At 37.9% G+C, this 21852-nt stretch overlaps 1 protein-coding gene across 1 annotated transcript in view; it reads left to right on the top strand.

The window, feature by feature from the left end:
* The first annotated feature begins 215 nt into the window (after positions 1 to 215).
* The window catches only part of GRIK2 (glutamate ionotropic receptor kainate type subunit 2), a 430922-nt gene continuing 409285 nt past the window's right edge, over positions 216 to 21852 (top strand). The window contains exon 1 of the mRNA XM_059835498.1: positions 216 to 330. Within this exon, the coding sequence (XP_059691481.1) occupies positions 216 to 330 (115 nt within the window). The remainder of the gene's footprint in view (positions 331 to 21852) is intronic.

The raw sequence follows: 21852 nt of genomic DNA, 5'->3' as shown, positions 1-21852 counted from the left end.
TCCTTGCAGTTGAAGGTTGCTCCTTGGCGCAGTGAATGAAGAACATGCAGGGATTGCTAATGGGTTTGGGAAGCATAGACTCTCTCCTCTCTCTGTGACCATGCCGTGATCGTTTCTGAGGGCCATCAGCTTACGTACCCTCATTCTCACCCTACCGGGAAACCTGACGGCTTAGAAGGGGGAAGTAAGGCAGCGCGTGTGTGCGTAGAAACATCATGAAGATTATTTCCCCTATTGTAACTAATTCAGTCTTCAGATGCACCATTAGACTCCTTCTTTGCTTACTGTGGATTGGATATTCTCAAGGAACCACACATGTATTAAGATTTGGTAAGATTTCCCGACACTTTTTTCATTGTGAATTTAAGCTTGAATGCGATATGCATAGGATTGATTCAGAAGGGGGTGCTGGGGGAGAGCTGGGACGTGCTACCGGAGTCAGGCACCGAAGTCCCTCTTTATTTTGCATCCGGAGGGATGAATTGCTGCGTGTTTTTTTCTGTCGCTGCAGCTCATTGTAGCCGTAGTAACGGCACGATGATGATAATCATTATAATAACAATAGAGAGAAAAATGACTGGCAAACGCGTTTGCCTAAGGCTCTGCGCAGCTTGCGTGGCTTCCTCGTAATGTACGTTTTTTGTTTCCATACTAGTGGAAAGCATGGATAATACGGTGCTTGACCGGTTAAAAATCTGTGAACTAGTTGTTAAGTTTCGGGCGCCCGTCCCTGCTCCGCGCGAGCCGATCCCGTGTGGGTGCGACGCTGTGATTTGAGACCGTTGGGCTGATTTCCCCGGAACCGTCTGCCTACTTGCTTGCTACTTCAGTGGCGTTTAGGGTTAGAGAAGAGATGATTTATGCTTGAGCGGTGGTAGCGAAAGAGCCTTTGTGATATGTTTCAAAACCACAGCTTTTCTATGCGAGCAAAGTTCTATCCCCCCCCCAAAAAAAAAAAAAAAGAAAGAAAAAAGAGAGAAAAGTCATAGATCAGAATGAAATTTCAAGGAGAGTAGAGCGGTTTTACAGTTTAAAGACTATCCCAGCTGGACCATGAAACTAACCTTAACAGCTCTGCCTGTGTACGCGCGCGTGTGTACGCGTGTATAAGCAAGAAAGCCAGGGAGAAATTTCAGCCGCTGCATCCCCTGTAGAAGTTTCGCAGTAAGGAAGGGCAGGACGGAGACGAAAGTTAACCGCAGGTCCGAGGGGGGCTGTGCGGCCCGGGGCAGTCCTCCGGGGCAAGCCACAGCGGGAGCCCCGCGCCCGCGCCCTCCCGGCCGCCCGGGCACCGCGGGCGGAGAGCAGAGCACCGCGGGCGAGCGGGGAGCGGCGGAGGGGGCAGGCCGAATGTTGCTTCCCCAGACAAGCGGCATCGTCTGTGCCTACCGACAGCATGGTTGGAGGGAGGAAGCGCGGATTTCCCGCATTCGCGCGGGCCACGATAAGCCGTAGCGGCCGCTACATCCATTTCCGTGGGGCACTGAAAGTTCTTGTCTTCGCCTAGGAGCAGTGCTTTGGCTTGCATCTAATTTTGTTTAAATTCCCTCCCGCACACACTTTTATGTGGAGGGGAAGGTGGGTAATGATTAAAAAGTCACCAGGCTGTTACTGATCTCGCGTGCTGAATTCCTAGTAGTACTTATTTTCTGCTTCCATCTGGTCTAAAGGTGGTGCTTAAGGCACGTTGCTCTTAGCAACCGTCTTCAGGAATGCTTGTTTCTTTGGACATGGATAAACGGGTCCGTATATCATTGTGGGGTTTATTTTGCATTCATTCTGATCCATAATCATGGCCGTGAAATTAGTGCTAGGGCTGCCTGTAATCTGGCACTGTCCGGCTGTCTGTCCTTCCACGAACCGGGATTTGTAACCGGTGCCGAGGGTCGGACTCTAGGAGTCTGAATTACTTTCAAGGGTACCTATGTAAACAAGCATCTTCCCGGCCACACCATTAGCAATAGGTGAGCTTTCCTCCTTTAGATTAGATTCTCTCTGAATTGTTAGTCCAGTGCTCTCCATAGCCCTGGAGAGCAGCGTTTTGATAATGACTAGAATAATAGATAATCCCGAGACTGAAGGGTGGTGCAGAAGGACTCCGGCGCCCACTGACATGGTCGCGCATGCATGCATTTTTTAGCCTAACTTCCCTTCCCAAGTGCCTCCTGGTCCCACAACTGGTTAACAGGTCGTGCTCACTCCATTGTTTGTAGAAGTATGAGTCCGCTTCTGAATCACGGCATGCTTTTTCTTGTCTTTCAAAAGAACTGTCGCCAACCTATCTCTGAGCCTTAGAAGTAGGTAGGGAGCGGTTGGTTAATTTATTTTAGTATAGAAAATGTTAGACGTAAAGAGAGAGCGAGGAAGACTTTTGCCCTGCTCAGCCGGGCCTGTTGCACATCTCTGTTTTAAGAGTCTGGATTTAGCCTAGTCCAGGCGTGGAATGACTCTGTCCCTGACCGAGAGAGAACTCCCGCTCCTTCCCCAGAGGCTGACATCTCTGCCCCTGTGTAGGGCATGGCGGGGAGGAGGGAAGGAGCAGGGAGTGAGCGGTGGAAACGCTTTCGTTATTCCTGAGAGGGGAATTCCCCGTCGCCCCCTCCGGGTTCCTGTGCTATCTGTCCCTTCGGGTTGTCCTTGCGACCGGGAGGACGGGATGCAGTGCCTTCCCGTGGAGTCCTTCCCGTGGAGAAGGGAGAGCTGAGGAGATTCCCTCCAGAAGGCAGCCTGCCAGCCCCCGCTCTTCTTCCTCAGCCAGCAGCGCTATGGCAACAGGGGAGAGCTTGAAGCCTGCCAGAGCTCCAGCCCCCTCATTCCTCCTGTGCAAATTAAGCACCATGGATTCGCATTGTCCTTCCCACGGCTTCTTTCATTGTTGGGACTAGCCTGCATGTCCTTTCTCTCTCTCTTTCTCGCTCTCAAGCTACCTTTTAGCAACCACACAGCGAAGTCGAACCGCCTGGGTTATCTGTCAAACGCGGGGGTTATTTTTGCCTGCGCCTAATGGAGCAAACACGGGGAGAGGCTGGTGCGATGGCATAATTCCCTCCCCAGCAGCACTCACTCAGGCATCTGGACGCCCGCTTGCTGCTGCTGCTGGCGTAGGGCAAGGTGGTATTTGGGCATCACGCCAGGCGCCCTTCCTAAATGGCACCTTGCTTCACCGGGCATGCGGCCAAGCTCCCTCCCTTGCCCTTTCTGAATAGCTTCCCATAAGCGAGCCCAGGGAGCGCTGAGGCTGAGGTTTGTGCTCACGGTACTCGAGGCTTTCAGCCGGGAACAGTCCTAAACCCGTGCTGGGGCTAAAAGGAGAAGTCCCAGCTTGACGCGGGAGAAAAGCAGCAAGCAGCCTAGCATTTGTCTCTCCGCTGTGCTAAGTGTGATGGAAACCTTTTCCTTATCACTTGGCACCCTACAAAAGCCGAAATACGTGACCGCCGGCAGATCCGTTCCGTTATCGGGGATCACATTTCGCAGCTTCCCGATTCAGCGCTCCTGTGTGAGAGCAGACCCAGGGCAGCGGCTCCCCAGAAACCCCAGGGAGCTCTGCAGACCCACAGCCCAGCCGAGCCGCCCCCGACCGCCGGTCACGGCGGGCGGCCCGGGGCCGGCCTCAGCCTCCGCCCCACCACCTTTTCGTAGGCTCCCTCGCTTTTGCCTTTACCGCCCTGGGAGCACCCCAGCACTTCGCCCGGTAAGGCTGAGTCAATAAGCCATTAAGAGCTGTTAACCATCAGTAACTGCTCACCTGTAGGTCCAGAAAGCCGCCCCTTCTCCTTGCCCGAGGCAGTAAGAGCCCGGGCTGTTTTAAATCCCTCTTTTCTTACCTATTCCTACACGGGGCATGAATGTCAGCTCTTTGAAATCTGTAGCACTCTAAAATACCCTCCTTTATTTAAATTGCCCCTTTCGGGCCTTGTCTCTGCTGCCGTGAGCAATTCGTCTTTCCTACAGCAAAGGTGTGAAGAGGGACCTGGGACTGGAAGGTGAAAGCGGTTTGGACGTTGCGTTTTCTCATTCCCTCTCAGGTAACTCATTGAAAGAGTGGTGAAAGACTAAAGACCGCCGCCGCAGGGGGCCACTGGCCTGATAAGCGTTTCCCCACTTCGTGAGAGATTTTGTTTTCTTCAGCACATTAAAAAACGAAGAGTAAAGAAAAGTGGAGGCTCGTGTCTGTAGTCTCGACTTTTTGTTGCTTTGGAGTTGCCTGACTTCAAGCAGATGGGGAAGGGAGCTGAATGTTGTGGGTTACAATGAACCACAGGAGGAAGGAGGGGGGGTCTTCCAGTTTAAAAGGGAGAGAAAGCCAAGAGAGAGATGGGAACACTTTTCGAGGAAGGAAGGGAGAGTTTTGAACTCTTACCAGAAACGTTTCCTACTACTGACTTTTTCTGTTTTTCCCTAAAAAAAAACCCCACATCAAACTTTTGCGCTAGCACTTTCCCCGTACCCTTCTATTATTATTGTTATTAACAACTGCAAAACAAAGCTGTTTATGAACATGTCATCTTTGGGACTGAAGAAAAAGCAGCCTCATTTCTGAACTCTTTTGTGGGAACACGGAGAGGGGAATTACTATATACCGGAGACTTCTTCCGTGAAGATTTAGCACGGGTTTCATCCGACATCTTAACTGAGCTCCTTTGGCTCGAACAGACTGAGTTTATCTCCATAGAATGGTTTTTACGAGTTAGAGCATGAAAACCAGAGAGGAGGCCATCTCATTGCGTCCACTGCTTGTGCAGTTGCACAGTTGTGCAGTTGGGTGTTGAAGCACACGTTTCTGAGGTCCAGGTGACCATTTTGACATAGTAGCATTTAAAACCAGCCAAGTCGTGGAACAGCAGTGAGAGCTAACTCTGTGCAAAAGGGTATGAGACAAGAGTTCAAGTGAAAAATACCTGCTGGGTAATCATGTAGAGTTTTCCTAGACTGGACCTGCATTAGCTCTCCTGGATGTGCACTTCCTTTCCTTTGGATTTTGCACTGACCCTCTTTTAGCGGAATGAAGTAACCTTTCTGACTGTATTTAGGAGAGAAATGAGAAAATGTACGTATATGGTTTTAGTGGGGAAGGCAGTCTGCCTTCAGATCAAGAGTGCGATGAAAATCTGCAAAATAAACACCCTCAGAGGCCCGTGGCTTGGTAGTTGCAGCATTTAGAGCCAATGAAAATTTTACTGCCAAGGACAAGAAGCTTTCAGTATGTGTTAACATCCTCACGGAGAGGAGTTCAAAATCAGTCTTATAAACAACAACAGAAATCTTTGCAGGAAGAGTAAGGTTAAGAGCCTCGGGAAGGCAGCAAGGAGGTGAGAAGCATTGTTATTGACTAGTCTAGATTAAACAGCACAGAGGAAGATTTCAATTTGATAACGTCACAGCCCTTCCTGTTTTTCTTTGCTGCTTCTGCTGACAATTTTGTAAGGTAATTAAACTGGCTGATTGAAGTCACAGTGGTCATGGGGTGATAAAGACCATTTGGATTTAATGGAATTTAGAAACAACGGTGCGCTGCACACAACTCTTACAGAACGAGAATTTTAATGACTCATTCAGGGTGCTGACTACATAGAACGTCCTGGACAAGTTTAATTGAAAGGGCAAAGCAGATTAGCTGTATACAGTCTTTATTGCACTAGATAGGGGAATTAGAATTATCCTTTTAAAAGACTCATTATTGCATTATCAAGATTTAATGTAGGTTAAGAAAGCTTTCATCCGTGTGGGCTTTCTGGAATACCCTCAGATCCTTTCACCCGGTGTTTGGAATACCAACAGCCTTGTAAAAAGATTTTCACACTATTGTCCGATAGACTGGATGCTGAGAAGTATAACTTGCTTCTTACTGACTCCTACTTGTCTTTTGAAGTGATGCAAAGTTCAAGTAATACCTCCCGTTTAAATGTGGTCGCTGAATGAAATTATTTCTGTCACCGGAGATAAGAAACCAGAGAAAAAGAGATTTTTCTAAACTCAAATATTAGAGATTTTTTTTAAAATTTTATACAAGAGAAAATCCCCTCGATTTAGAAAAAAAATATCCCAGTCAGTATATTGCAAATAATAGCAGGTCTTTGTCCCCTACTTAATATATTTACCTTGTCTGTTTCTGAGTGTTAACCTTCATCCTCTTTAATCTCTTCCAGAGGAACAATTACTAGAAGTTCTGTCAATAATGCAAAAGAGAAGCTAGAAGGTGCCTTATTTCCATACTCCTCAATCTGCAAGGCAAATTAATGTTTCTCGAATAAGCTTTTTATAATGTAATGCTGTAATGTATGTTGGAAGATTAGATTAAACAATATGATAACATAATGCCATTATGCTGTCACATCGAAATTGGAATATGGAGAATCAAAGACCACTATCATATTAATACTTATAAATTTGTGCTTTACCTACCCCCTCCCCCCCCCCCCCGAGTCTTTTGGCTTCTTTATTGTACAGTAATAATAGTTTTAAGTTTATATAGTGCCTTCAATTTAAACAGCCAAAGCTTTCAGTAATGCAAAGAGTACAGAACAAACATGTAATGATTATTATTCCAATTACTGGAGCTCAGCCAGCTCTGGATACACTAGATGGTATTGTAATACTCTGTAAAACAGTAAATAGAAGTTCAAAAAATGTATTCTTAATTTCATTAAAAGGTAACTCCTAACAAACTAAAACCACAAAGCCTTTTTTGCTTTGGGCGAAAATTAGAAGTGACCTATGGGTGTGGTGCTCAAGACTGCCTTTTTTACATTTCCTGCAAAGACACACTTGGCTTAAAATTTGCAAATTATTTGGATCAGCCTGGATTCAGATTTCCTTGAATATTACTCTTGTGTAGTCTTTCCAAAATGCTACCAAAGTAGAGTAACTCACCTAGGAATGTGTTTGGTAGCTTTGCTTGATGTATCTTTCAAATGAAAAACACATTCTTAGATGATACATTTTTAAAGTGTTTCCATTTCTAGGTGCTTCTGCCTGGGGTGTATAAAAACAGGTTCTTTGCTAGTATTGTGACTGTTGTCTACAGTAGGGGTAGTTAAAAGCACAGCTACACTGTAGTCCTTAGATAACAATGTTTGTCCTTAGATAACAATGTTTGTCCTTAGATAACAATGTTTCGTTATCAACGCATCAGAAGGTTAACTCATTTATGACTCCTACAGAATTTCATCTTTATATTTGGGGAAATACATTAATCCACATTAGCTGAACGTTTATTTTATTTTATTTTATTTTATTTTATTTTATTTTATTTTATTTTATTTTATTTTATTTTTATTTCCACACATAAACTCTTTAAAAACTTATTTTTCAATGAAATGGTTATCTGGATTTATGTTGAAAATGTCTGTCAACATTTCAGCATGAAAAAAAACCCCTGATTGTTAGAGTCACTAGTTCTTGTATTAGACTCGGTAACCCTCTGACAGAAGAACAGTCCAGGGAGAGCTTACTTACTATGCTGTCAGGAACTGTTGTTCAGGAGACTTGATGAGTTTTTTAATTCAATGTATGATGGCTTTTTTCTCTTCTTTTCTTCTATTTTAATATTTTACTGGGTGTCTCTGATGTTTCCTAATTATATAAACACTCGATCTGATTTCAACTTGTGTAGCTAAGTCTTAAAGTACTAAATCATCCGTGCTGTACTTTTACAGATGAATGGAAAAAGTAATATTATTTTATGGGTGGGCAAAATAATTTTGAAAGAACAATGCTGGTTTTTTTTTTTTAACTTTTGCACCTTGAATCATTTGACCCCTTCCCTCACCTCCTCTTTTTCCTTATTTTTTTAACAGATGAAATGGAAAATCATAGAATCATAGATTCCAACCTAAATCATTGTTTAGGTTGGAAAAGACCTTTAAGATCAAGTCCAACCGTAAACCTAACACTGCTAAGTCCACCACTAAACCATGTTCCTAAGTAAGTGCCTCATCCACACGTCTTTGAAATGCCTCCAGGGATGGTGATTCAACCACCTCCCTGGGCAGCCTGTTTCAATGTCTGACAACCCTTTCTGTGAAGAATGATTACTTACCTATCCAAAAGAAGAATGAATGTATGTTTGAATGTTACTTTTCTGGTCCTTTTTGGAAAGTCTTTGCTTTTCTAACTTTCTGGGAAACTGCATGAAAAATTAAAAAATTTGAAAGGCCTCATCTCAGTCTGAAAACTAAACTTCCAATCCAAGCCAAGTCAGGCCTCCTCTTCAGTATTTGGCAACTGAAGGAGGCAGAAGGATTAGACAAAGTTGGCTTAGACTGGATAACTCTTACGTGGCAAAAGTTAGGCTAGATGAACCGTGCCTTTCATGGCATCAGCAATATGGAGGAAGTGGAAGTGGATTGAGTAGGGATTTTTGTTTTCTTTACAGGTTTTGAGTTTTATTACCACATACTGAACTCAAAATCTCAGGTAGGAATTTAAAAGGGAAAGATAAGTATATTAATGGCTCAACAGCTTCTTCCTGATGTTAAAACACAAAAAATGCTGAAACAGAAACTGCTCACTCATTCTGCTAAAAACTCACCAGCAAATGAGTGGTGCTTGTTTTCACAATAGGTAATCATAATCAGTTCTGTAAATAAGGACTTGTTTGTGAACATATGTATTTAACTGATTACTTACTCTGTGGAAGTTTATTGAGTAAAGTTTATCAAGCTTGCTTCAAAAGATGCAGAACTACTTCAGCTTTGGAAGAGCATGCCATCTTCCCAATTAGCTCTTTCTGTATCTCCAGTAAAATATTTCAAATTAAGTGTCACATCTCTCTGAATACAAAACCAGCTATTACTTTAAAGTGGTTTTTGTCATAAGGTAACTGATACTGAATTTCAAACACTTTTATTAAAATGCTCATTTATGTGCATATACACACTTGGTAGGTAACAATCTGGGTAATTTTATTAAGGATTACTTTATAATTGAACCTGCCATCCATTTGGGCTTTTGTTCTTCTCCAGGAGCTAAATATATACCAGCTATTTCTATTAGCTCGTGAACTAAACATACATCAGCTGTATCAATTAGTTCATATTTATGCTGTTATTTATAAGTTTTACAATTAGGACATGACTTACTGAACAGTCCATAATAAAAATAATTACACTCATAAACATGAAACATTTACAAGAAAATCTGAGTCTCGTCACTCACCATGGTCAAATTTATGACTTTTACCTTTTTTTTTTAACATGTAAGAAAGTAATTAAAGTCCTGCCTCAACAGTTCACATTGTAAACCCTTGAAGAAAGTAGTTATTTAACTTGGAGACCAATCAAATCTTCTATTCCTACCTATATTTTCAGAGTCAGTGCTCAATCATCAGCCAATACCAACTATCACAGAAATACAACTGTCAGATAAATACTTTCCTTGATAGTTTAGTGCTAAGTTGATTTAGGCGAGTGTGTTTTGGTTTTGTTTTGTTGTTTTTTTGTTTTTACACATGTGATATGAAATCCGTGTGTACTTGGTAAAGTTTCTTATATGTAGTTATTCACAACAACAATTTATGGATCAAATATTGAAATAAGATAACTCATAGTATGCTTTCTAACTTTCCATTCAGGTCAGTGGCTTATGTTAGTACAAAATGAAATAAGAATCAGAGTTGTACATTGTAGGACACTGTTTAGAAAAAGAATGTTTTAGATCATTCTAATGCCAAAACTAAGTAATTATGTTAAAGTCCATGGAAATTTGTCTGTTTATCCTAAGTATAGTCATTGCGTAGATGAGTTGGTGATAGAGTATTCTTCCAAAGATGTATGATTAGGTCCGTAGCTACGTTGAATGACATAGTGCTTTTCAAGTCAAGTGATCTATGCTGGTTTACATTAGTTAAGGATCTCATTCCAGAATCTGTCTCTCCTTGATTTTTTTCCCCCCAAATATCTTTTAAAATTGCACTACACTTTTTTACACTTAAATGTATCATTCACTTATTGTTATTAACAATATTTAGCAATGTGCTCTAAAACAAATTGAACATGATAGAGAATAATTTCAGTTAGTGGTTTTTTTTAAGCTGGAAAGGGTATACCCATTGATTACAGATGCTGCAGTCCAGTAGTAGCAATACAACTTATTTCACTGATCAAACACTGCAACATGATCAGAAGCATTGTACTATGTAGACATACAGGTGAACAAAAAAAGGAATGTGAAGATTACATATTCTGTAGGAGAAAAGTATTTTCTAAAGCAATAACCTCATTATTATTCAGCAACATTCATCGTACAAGGCAGGAAATCTTTAAAAGAAATTCCATGTTACTTATTCATTAAGGAATTAGGTAAAAAGGTACATTAGGGAAATTAAAATCATTCAGAGTCTTCTAAATCAGGGGAATTAATTTTTCTTTTAAAATGCTGCATCATAGCAATTTTTGGTTTTGTGTTTTTTAACTGGAAACATGTATGTTCACCTTGCTATACACATTCTACGGATTTCAATAACTGAAAGTTGTTCATAAAATTAATACAGAACCTTTAAGAAATTATCAGCATGCATTCAAGTATTATATTAAAATTCATTATTCTTGCTTCGTTTTGTGCCACTTAACAAGGATGAGTATCAGGACTCAACCTTAGGGAATCTAATTTGTGACATTATTGCTTATCTGATTTTTACTGTTCAACAACGTTTACAGTTTTTGACTTTCTATACTTGCAAAAAATTCCTGTACTTGTATAGATAATTTTTTCATTCAAACTGAAAGAGAACCCTAAACCAGCTACCTTTTCCAGTTAATAATAATGAATTTAAAAAGATATTTATATATTCATCCTTAGAAAAATCTAGTCTTTCTGGTGTTATATGGCACCCATATATGGTTCTTTCTAGTCCACATAACAATGAACTTTTGATATTTCACTCCCTGAAGCTGGTATTTGAAAAGATTACTGTGCAAAATGGAAACGTAAGGCCAGTGTCTGGTCATAGCTAATTTGATGACAAATGCAGAATTCTTCCTTTTAAAAGAATATATATTAAGTACTGAGGGAGTGTGCCTTGCTAATTTGTAAGAACCATGCTTTTGAGTCAGTCTGTTTTCAGACCAGTGTTTGGCTAAAAGTTTTTTGGTGTTTGCCTTCATACCTTGAGTTGCTGGTCTATTTTAGACACTGAACTACTTAGACATGCCCCCAGATATCCCTGACTATACTATTCTCTTCAGTTTTTTTGAAAAAAAATTGATAGGCAGCATGGAAGTGGTTTGAGAATAATAACAATAATGCAGACATATTAAAGGCCATCAGTGATGAACAAAAAACACAGAAAGGAATTGAGAGGGGTTAATGAAAAAAACCCCCACCATTTATCTACAAAGGCCATATACAACTGTGCAAAAAGAAAGATTTTTGTTTCTGTTAGGTTTAAACCAAACATAAAGATGGTACTTGGCAAAATGATCCAATAATACCATAAAGGAAGTATAGCTTTGTTTTTGTAAGCTAAGAATTTGCTCAGTTAAATCCCTTTGCTTGTTATTGGATATTAAGTATAATGTTTACATAAAGCACAGAAACATAGTTAAATAATCTATTTCTGCCCACATTTGATCTTTTCTTAGCCTTGAAGGAAACATACACGGGGTCAGTTCAGGGGAAGTGGTAAGCCCTGTGCATGCCTTATCTGTAAGCAGCTGAGAGAAGAAAATGGAAATTTGTGAAAGATACATGTTACTTCCTTTCAGCACCACTATATGTATTTGTTTGGATGTCCTTGAGAAGGAAAGACTATAAAATATGACTGTTATTAAGGCTTATCTCTTCAGATCTCGGCAGACTCTATCATTCACGACATTCAATATGCCTGCAGAAACTTACTGTGTGACTGTGATACGGCTAAGAAAAATGTGTCCAGAAATGCATTAAATCAGATTTCCTAATGTCTTTTCAAACCTACCTAAACAATGAAAAATCACATTTAAAGATCAAGTCAACATTAGCTAGTCACATCTTCAGTGTTACCCATTTGTGACCTTTTGTGTTTAGACATTGGAGATTTCAAATCTAGCTATGCATTTGTATCATTCTGTGATCATTAATGTTCATTAAACACTGCATTTGTTGGAGCTTAAGGTAAGACTATACCATATTCTCATGTAAACAGTGTGGGTTGCTTTTCAGAACATTTCCCACTCTTTTCATTCATGGGAAAATGCTTGAGTTGGATAAAAATGTTGTGTCTAACTGTCTTGTGGGCACAAGAGCTTTGTTCACATTGATTTCCTTTACTCTCCTGACTGTTTCTTCTAGTTTGTAAGGAAGTTGCAAGACATGTTTTTGGAAGCCTTTTTTTTCCCCTGTTACCACAGACCATTTCAAAAAAATCCTTTCTGCTTGGGGTTGCACTATTTACTGTTTTCTTATTAATCAGAAACCATCTGATGTTTATAATGACAGAAAATTAAAAGCTCTTTGTCATCTACGTCACTCTGGCTATATACTTACAGCAGCAAACAGCAATATTTTCACTTATCCATATTAACAACATATTGGACTTCTGATGATAAGTCCTTTTATTACTTATCTTATTTTTTTGGCAGCCATTTGAGAGTGTCACAGTATGTTTGTGACTTGAAGAAAGAAACTAAGTGGCAATCATCTTACAAGTACAGGCCTGTGTGAATGTGTGCACATATATTTTCCTGCAGTGGTGGTCCAAAAGCAAAAAAAAAAAAAAAAAAAAAAAAAAGTGGGAGTAAGTCTCCTTTGCTGGAGTTGTCTTTAACATAAACTAGGAGAATTGCCTGAGGGTGCATCAGTGGTCTTTGACAGAAGGACTCGTAAGGACTATCCATCTGCTTCCTGACAAGTAGTGTGAGCATGGGATAGCAAAGAGCTGTGAAGGTGGCAGAATCTGTTCTCACTTGGTGTGATCTTCATGAATATTTTCAAAGTGGTCGTGAAAACAAAAAAATTTTAAGAAAGAAGCTATGAAATTCAGCAAAAAACACACAAAGTCAAGCACATTCGTAAAGAAAAAAAAAGAATTGCTACCCTAAGAAAGAAAAACTAAATTATGTGAATGAAGCTATGGATATATATGTACTCTTATGCATTCCACACCCGCTCTCCTCCCCCAACTGCTAAGTTTGTGGAAATGGTACTTGTTAACATGTCAGCTCAATTTGTCATGAAGCAATATTCTTAGTGTAAAGGAAATATTCATTTAGAGAGTGGATCTGCCTCTGTTGAAGACCCAGAGCAACTTAATTTTGCTACCGTTTTAAGAGGAGGTAATTATGCCAATATTACTGGGTGTCACTAGCAGTACGGTAAATCAGTAGATCATATTGAAGTCGATTTCTGCTACAGTTTAATTTCTTCTTAGCTGGATAGCCTAAAACTACAGCACTGCAACAAACCTTTAGGTAGATTTTCTGGGCCTCCATTGTAAGGAGCCGTGATATGCTGAGGATGAGCGTATGGTTCTTTGCTGAGCAATTAGGGCAACTCCTCAGGAGACAGAAGAGTCTTCATTACTTCCATGTCTGATTAGGCACAATTTCCACAAAAGCTTACCTACATGGATAACTTCACAAATATGGTTAATAGGTGGAAAGCCAGAAGGGATTTTACATCCATGAATTGTCCTGTTAAACCATAATTTTTAAAAATAATAAGCTGAAGGAAGTGACTAAATATTAGCTTATGTTTTAGAGTTCATTTAACTCTGAAGCTGAAGTAATCCATGGAAGTTTATTTTGTCCACTTTTAGCAGAAAATAAAACCACTGAAAGCCAGAAAATATTGGCTTTGGTGTCATCCTAAAGATAGTTGAGCTGTTTGTGCTAGACAAATTGAGAGGAAAAATGGAAGGGTTTAGTCTAGGTGTTAATGAAATATTTTGCATTTGGTGAAGATTATTGTGCTGTTATACAAAAGGATTTTCTACCAGGGCTGGCAAAGGACATGAGTATACTGAGATTTTCAGATGCCTTATAAGTACTGAAACACACTATCCTAAGTACAATACTTTATATTTGCAGTGATAGTGAGCTGGAAGCACAGAGGATTACAGTGCTTTTGCTTTTTAAAATATCTTTAGCTCATGTTTTATAAATAGTTCTTTTAATTAAATTTTGGATATTATTTGGAAATTAGTTGCCTTTCAACAGCACTTCAGATTTTTAAGAAGAAACTAATTTAGGTTGACTTACATCACAGGCAAGAGTTTTTGAACACAAAGGTTAGTTTACAATTAGAATTAATATTTAAAAAACATATATAAAAAGTGCTAGCCTATTTTTTTTAGTTGCATTATCTTGCTTGCAGTATATATGATCTTTTAAAAAAAATGATATTTCTTTCAGTACTAAACAAATATTTTACTTTTTTTTGGGTCTTATGCAAACACTGTGGTCAGTAATACAAACAGTAAGCAAGTAAGACAAAACTTTCCAAATGGACTTAAGTTCCATTTAAAAAAAAGTCTTAATTTAATGTGCTGCAAATACCTGAAGTACTGGGCTTCAGGCATAACTATAACTTTTTCCCTGAACTGGGCTTACATGACTCAAGACATGTGTTTTAGCTTTTACTTTATCAGAATTAGTGTAGGTGTAATCCTGTCTTTCATAACAAGAAATTTTATTAAGAATTTTAAAATGCAAATGACAGTTGGTAGAACTCTTTTAGAGGTAGTTTAAGCATCACCCTCTTTTTATGCATTGCATTATTAGTAAAAGAACTAATAAAGCTATAACTATATTCTTATTTGAAGGTAATATTTCTAGAAATCTGGAAAATAATGAAAAACAGAGAAAGTAGACTAATGAAATCTTTTTTTTAATAAGAGAGTATTGGAATTGGTATGTTTTCAGGTAGGTTGTTTAAAACAATAAAGAAGAAAATTATGTAATTCATTGCCAGGGAATGTTCTGGTTTCCACCTCCTCAGCAAATACATAGATTTAAGGAAGAAAGGTCTCCACTGGACACTATTTCTACTTCTGGCTCGGTGAGTCCCTAAGTAAGTAATTGTGGAAAGCGTAATAATTCTCACTCTGATTTCTCCCATGTTTCCCTTGTTTTCTTTTTCTTTCCCTTAAATTTTGACTATTGGACTATGTTGGATACAGGGTGGTGTGTGTTGGAAAAATGGTTCTTTTTCATGCTACTTTATGGCCATTCTTCTGTGATGTTCTCTATAACATGCATGGTCAGAGAATATAGAAAGTGATGTCAGTGAGCTATTGTGCTGTTACTGGAGATTAAGATAATGAAGGTTAAGAAACAAATAATACAGTCTTCATATGTGGATGAAATAACGGGAAACCTTTAGATACTGTAGAGGAAAAGAGAATTTTAAAATAAAAGTTAAATATGATGTAAATTTTAAATGGTATATGGTAAGGAAGAATATAGAATAGAAGTGGAACAAGGAAAAATAAATGCTCTGTAAAGCAGTACTCAGCCAAAGATGGGCACTCAGCCCTGCAGCTGAAAACATTGTGGAAATGTAGTTCTGGAGTAAGGTCATGGAAACATAGCTCATTTGTCTTTTTGCAGAAAGATATCAATGAGAATACTGGTGAGTGTAGTGGCCAATATATCTTCTTTTTTGAAATATAGCATCTCTAGGAAGACATCACAACTTTTATAGAATGTTATTTCAGCGTTTATGTAGAATAAAGAGTTGCTTTAAAAACCTGACGTTATCATTGGCGATCTCCAGGTAAAATACTAAACAGAGTCTGGACAATTTTGCTTATCTGAGGTTTGTGCCAGCAGTGGAGCTTATGGCCTATTGAAATGAAGAGATGTGGATGATGGTATTTCTAATTACACAAGCTTGTATCCAACTTGTCAGTTTCTTGTATTACTTCTCTCAAAAGAAGAATGTGTTCAGCCAGGGTAAAAATGTGAAACAGTTTCTTGGAAACTTGGAAGTAAGCGTAATTTTATCTTATTTATAAAAGAAAAATTCTTTCCTTCTGGACACTGATATTAGTGATCTAGAAACTGGAAAAGTACTTTTAAGAGCACAGAAACTAGAGAGCATAGTTTCATGCTATAATCAAACTCTGTTGCTGAGAAACATTACTATGTCACAAGAAAAGAACTATTGGCCATTGTGAGATCAATAGATCACTTTCATCATTACCTCTGTGGGAGAAAGTTTATTATTCAAAATGATCTTACAGCTGCCCAGTGACTGTTGAGAGTCCAAAGCCCAGAAGGACAATTGGTTCACTGGTTCCACAAAATAAAGCAGTATGGTTTAATCTTTCAGTATCTTCACGGGAAAAGTAATGAAGATGTTGATGCCTTATCCAGGACACCGTGCTTGTGTACCTCAAGCATTACATGTGCAAAGAGTTTTCATCCATATGCCAAGATTCTTCATGTGCCAGTTTTCTAGAAATATTTCCTTTAAACAAAATAAAAAGAAGATTGACAAGTGCAGCTGTATATGAAGTTAATGACACAATTATAAAATGATTCATTACAAATCTCAAGAAGCCCTGCTCGAGAATCTTGTATTATCTGCCTGATTTAGCTGTTCTTGAAATGGATTTCCCATAAGCATGCTTGTTTGACTGAATACTACTCCAAAAAACAGATAAATGGTAGCAATGACCAGACAATACATAAGAGAGGAACTGCAGTAATGTTAAAATAAAACATTAATTTAAAAAGACCACTGATTTAAGTGAGTACCATACCTGAATGACAGCCAGTAGTTCTCAGGAATCTACGAATGATTATGAGCAGTTATTTTTTTAGGATGCTGATAACTGCTGAAAAAGGATTTATTTTTTTTAAATTTTTAAAAAGAATGCTGGTAAATCATGTGCTGCAATTGGATTTTATGTTACTTTTTACAGATGTATCTTCTTGGATTAAAAGTGGAAAGGTTATGTTTCAGAACTGGGTATCTCACTTTTGTGTTACTTTCCTAAACTCTCTTAAATCCACCCTAATCCTGCTTAATAATAAAAAAAAAAGTTTAATTTCTAACAGTACTAATATAAAATTCCTGCATGTACTTTGCAAAGCATTGTAATCGCATTTTATCAGTAGTCATGATAGATCATAGATTCCATATGAAACAACAGATTAAAAAAAAAAATTTCCAGGTGCTTTTTTTACTTATGGAAATAGTAGATACATATTGTCCGCTGCCCCCCCTCCCCGCTCCCGCCCCATTACTGTGCACGTATTAGTGTGCACAATACATCCTTTTTAGATCTGGTCAAAAGGCCAATAAATAACATTTTTTTGCCTGTGTATAAAACCAGTTTTTATAAAAGAAAGTCTGTGTAGTAACTGTGTAGTTTTTGTTTAATGGCCTTATATTTGGATTTTGAAATTTTGAAACTTTTGGCTTTCAAATTTGGGTAAGCTTGGAATCTGTGGTTTCAGTTCTTTTTTGTTTTGTATGTTAGGTTTTTTTTTGGTTTTTTTTTTTTTTTTTTTACATCCATAGCAAAGTAATAACATTTCCTTTATTAAGTGAAATTCTGTGAGCTTGGTTTTGAGTCAGCATTCTGAAGGATCTGTCGATATGAATGAGGTGCCTGTTTTCTGATAAAAAATATTGCTGCTTTCTTTTTGCAATCTGGTTACAATAACTTTTTCTTCAGTGTTTGCACAAATAATCTTTAATTCTTACAATTCTAGAACAGGAATGGTAATTTGTCGTTACCAGGAAACCATAAATTACACTGTCTCTGGATATGATAGAAATCTAAACTGTAATGCTCATTTTTGATAACTCTAATAGTTCAGAAATGTCTTTTCTTAGTCTCTAAGGGAATATTTGAAAGGTACCTCAGGTCAAGTAGAATGGTAAATTATTAACATACTAACTGTTGCTAAAGAGCTCCTTGTGGGGATATTGTCACTGTGGAAGAATGATGTCCTAAAAGGGATAATCAGGTAGAATTAGGCATTCTTTCATGCATATATGAAGCTATTAAAGAATAGAGTTCCAGAGTTGTTGTGTAAGAACACCACACATGAAGGCCAAAGGTCTTTAGCACTGGTTTCATTAAATCCTACAGACTGGTTCATATACCTAATCGATATTAACAGTGTTTCAGCAAATTTAAAATTGAGAGACAGAAATTTCCAGACCTAGGTTAGAAAGCTCTAGCAAAGCCAAAAATGTGTAATTTGATGATGAAATTGTGCATCATTTGAGATGTGACAGATGATGCAGAAATTACTGGCTAAAGAATTGTCCATCATCCCTTCAGTTATGGTGAACACATGAAATCATTGATCCTGCCATGAAACAGATATGGAAAAGTAGTATCATATAATCTAATGATTTATCAGCAGTTTCTTATTGTAATTTAAGACAATAAAAATAAATAAAAATGTGTTTGATTCTTAGGAAAACTTCTATTTTGAATTGAATAATTTTAATAGGATTCTTTATGCTTAGTAGGAAGATGATTGGTAAGAAAAATGTAGCTACAGATAAACTGGAATGCCGCTTCTAGATTCAAGTACTTTTTTTTTTTTTTTCCTGAAGTGGTCATAAACTGTCTTGGCTCTATACCCACCCACGTTTTTTTCCCCTTTGCTTCCTCTTTCTAATTAATGATCTATAACACAATGGAAGGTTACACTTAGAATGTTTTGAAAAGTAACTCAATGCATTTATGAATATATTTCAGCGAAACTGGAGAACATTGTGTATTTTTCACTGACAGGACAAGAGGAAATGGCCTCAAGTTGCACCAGGGGAGGTTTAGGCTGGATATTAGGAAAAAATTCTTTACTGAGAGAGTGGTGAGACAATGGAATAAACTGCCCAGGGAAGTGGTGGAGTCACCATCCCTGGAGGTGTTCAAGGAACGTGTGGACGAGGCATTGCAGGACATGGTTTAGTGGGCATGGTGGTGTTGGCTGATGGTTGGTCTTGATGATCTTACAGGTCTTTTCCAACCTTAATGATTCTGTGATTCTGTGATTCTGTGACATATATCCGTTACCTTATCACTTAATTAGACTTTGTTCTTATAAAAACCTGCAGGACTGTTAGTTAAATTTGTCATCCTAAAAGTCAAAATCCTCACAATGAAAACTTTATATAGTAATTTGACATTTTAGAATGTATTTTAAGTGTGTTTTGTATTTAGACAAGTTTTCTTTTTTTATATGGAATCATAATAGAAATGGGTTTCCTGTAAATCAAGTCATTGTTTGTTGTACACGCATTTTATGTATAAAACATTAAGACCTTGAATCAGTGAAAAAAACTATATTGTAACCAGGTATCACCTGGTTTTAGTAGAACACTACCATGCTTCAAGCTAGGTAACTTGCTAACATGGCTCACGAATACTTCCTATTTGATTTCCATATTAGAGCATCTCACAGATGAAAGCATTGAGAATTGAACTAACAGAGTATTTATTTATGTTTGAAATCACAGAAGGCAGTGTTTTTATGTCTGTGTTATTGTAGTGAACCTAAAATGAAAGAAGTATTTCCTATCTTTCTGTAGAGGTAAGAAGAATAGGACCACATTCTGAGTTCACACAGGGATTTGGTACAAGGACAACTGCACCCAACTGAGTGCACTAATTTTGTTGGGTTTGTTTTGTTTTAATTGTTGTTGTTTTGTTTTTGTTTTTTTTTTTTAAAACTGGTTTAGGCAGAGATGTTGCTGCTTCACTGTAACTGAGGTCATTATCCTAAAGTGTTTTAACATGACAGATCGTGATGGAGTAACCCAAGAATAATGAATGCATTTTCCACAGCTGCTGTTTGTGCTTGAACATGCATTTGGCAGTGTAGCCATGCTGAGGACCATAGACCATTTTACTGTTATTCTGAGAGGACAGGACACAAAGAAGTTAACATTAATCCTTCCTTGTTTTATCAACGATGTGGTATTTGGATGAAGCAAACAGTACATATGACGTAGTTGATTTTACTACTGCTTTGTTATTAAAGCTTTTCTTCTCTCAGACTTGGCGTGTTGAAACTCTGACTGCCAGTAGATCAGTTTTCCCTGACATTTTTGCATGTTCTGTTGCTGAAATAACCTCAAAGACAGGCAGTCTTCTCACAGGGGATTTTATAACTGGATAAAGAGCAGTAAACAGAAAAGTTTACATCCATTAAGGAATGTAAATGTTGAAGGATTAATTGCTCACCTTGTATTAAAGAGTCAGGAAATGTTCACGACAAGTTGGAATGCGGATTTGCAATGTAATCTGAAGTCTCAGTATTTATTCCTGCTTATGCTTTTCTATTTCTGCATTAATTTAGGGTATTTAAATTTTTAAAGGAAAAATAAGCAGCCAGTATTTTGTATCTCAGATTATTTTGTAACTAATCAAACCACAAGTGCGTTAAGCATTTGTGTATATATTGCACATATTTGTATACGTATTTTATATGAAGTTTAAAAACACACTTAGAGATTAAAACTCATTGGCTAAAGTAATAACATTTATATCTAGTGTATACTTGTGCAATAATCTTGATCCAGAATTTGGCCCAGAACATGTTAGTTATTTAATAAATGGACTTTTAGTTACTCTCCTCTCATACAATATAATTCTGTCCCAGAATCCTAAATTTGGACTAGATTTTCCCTACTTAAATCAAGGCTCACTAAACACCATAGGTCAGTTAATCTTTTGTACAGTTCCAGGGATGTCAATAAGAGTCTTTTGAGTCTGATCAAGCAGCAGGAAAGGTTGCATAATGTGACCTGATTTTTAAGGGAGTCGAGCACTTTTTGTTCCTATTCACAGGAAGTGGCAACACTTTGCAGTGACTCTTAAGTAGGTATAAGGGACTTTGCAACAGAAAATTTAAAGATGAAGATTTTACATTTCTTAGACATGGTGTAATTCATATTTCTGCTGGCTGCTAAAGTGACCAGATCTGCTCATTTACAAGCTTCTCCGGTCTCAGTAATGGCTGGATGATTTCACAGGGTTTTGAAAACCGATTTAACTGCTTTTGAATATCCTTTACAGGTGGTCTAGCCTATGAAAAAAAATAGCATATCCAATTCAAAATTGTTTATCCAGTTTATTAGGGCAAAGGTGTTCGGGATGGTAATTCTGAATTATCTATTCCTTGTTCTGAACATTTGATACAAATGGCCATTGGTATGTTTCCATAATGTAGTCCTGTAGTCATGTTTATAAATAAATCTTCCCTGGAAGTGTATGTACAGAATAGACACACACTATTCCTAAAACAATTATGGCTTTATAACATAATGGTATAACGCTGCTTAAGGCAAATAGACTCTGAAAATCATATATTTGATTTTTACCCAAGTTCAAGGCTTTTGTGAATCTAGGATGATCCTATATGTTTATAGGCTTGTCTTAGAAAAGTGTATCCTACATGGCTAGATGAACTGTGAAATGAAGCAATTCTGCAAGGAGGTTTAAATCTGGTTACTTGAGAATGGTTTAGATATCTATCTGCTTAGCATTATGGCATTCAATGACTAAAAGACTGTAATGAATGTCTTCAATAATATCAAAGTTAAATATTCACAGCAATATTATTAAAAATTTTGCTTTATATCTTAACTTTACAATTATTGATTAGAAGCTTAATGCAATTTCCAACCTCAGAAAAGATTCTGCAATTTCCATGCCAAATTTATGAGTATATTCAACTAATAAAATAGGTTCTAAAAATCCCTCGGTGTTGTTTAAAGCAAGTATTGTGGACTCTATTTCACTTAGTGTATCTGTTTCATAAAATAAGTGTTATTTTGAAGCATATATATATCAAATCAAAACAGATGGATCTAGAAAAAAAGGTATACATGTGGGTATACATATGCTAAAATATTCTTTAGAATGAACCTCTTGTGAACCCTGGTATATAATTGTTAGGA

This window comes from Gavia stellata, chromosome 2, assembly GCF_030936135.1.
Source record: "Gavia stellata isolate bGavSte3 chromosome 2, bGavSte3.hap2, whole genome shotgun sequence".
Classification (NCBI taxonomy): Eukaryota; Metazoa; Chordata; class Aves; order Gaviiformes; family Gaviidae; genus Gavia; species Gavia stellata.
The sequence above is the reverse complement of the archived record's forward strand: the minus strand, read 5'-3'. Positions and strand labels throughout refer to the sequence as shown.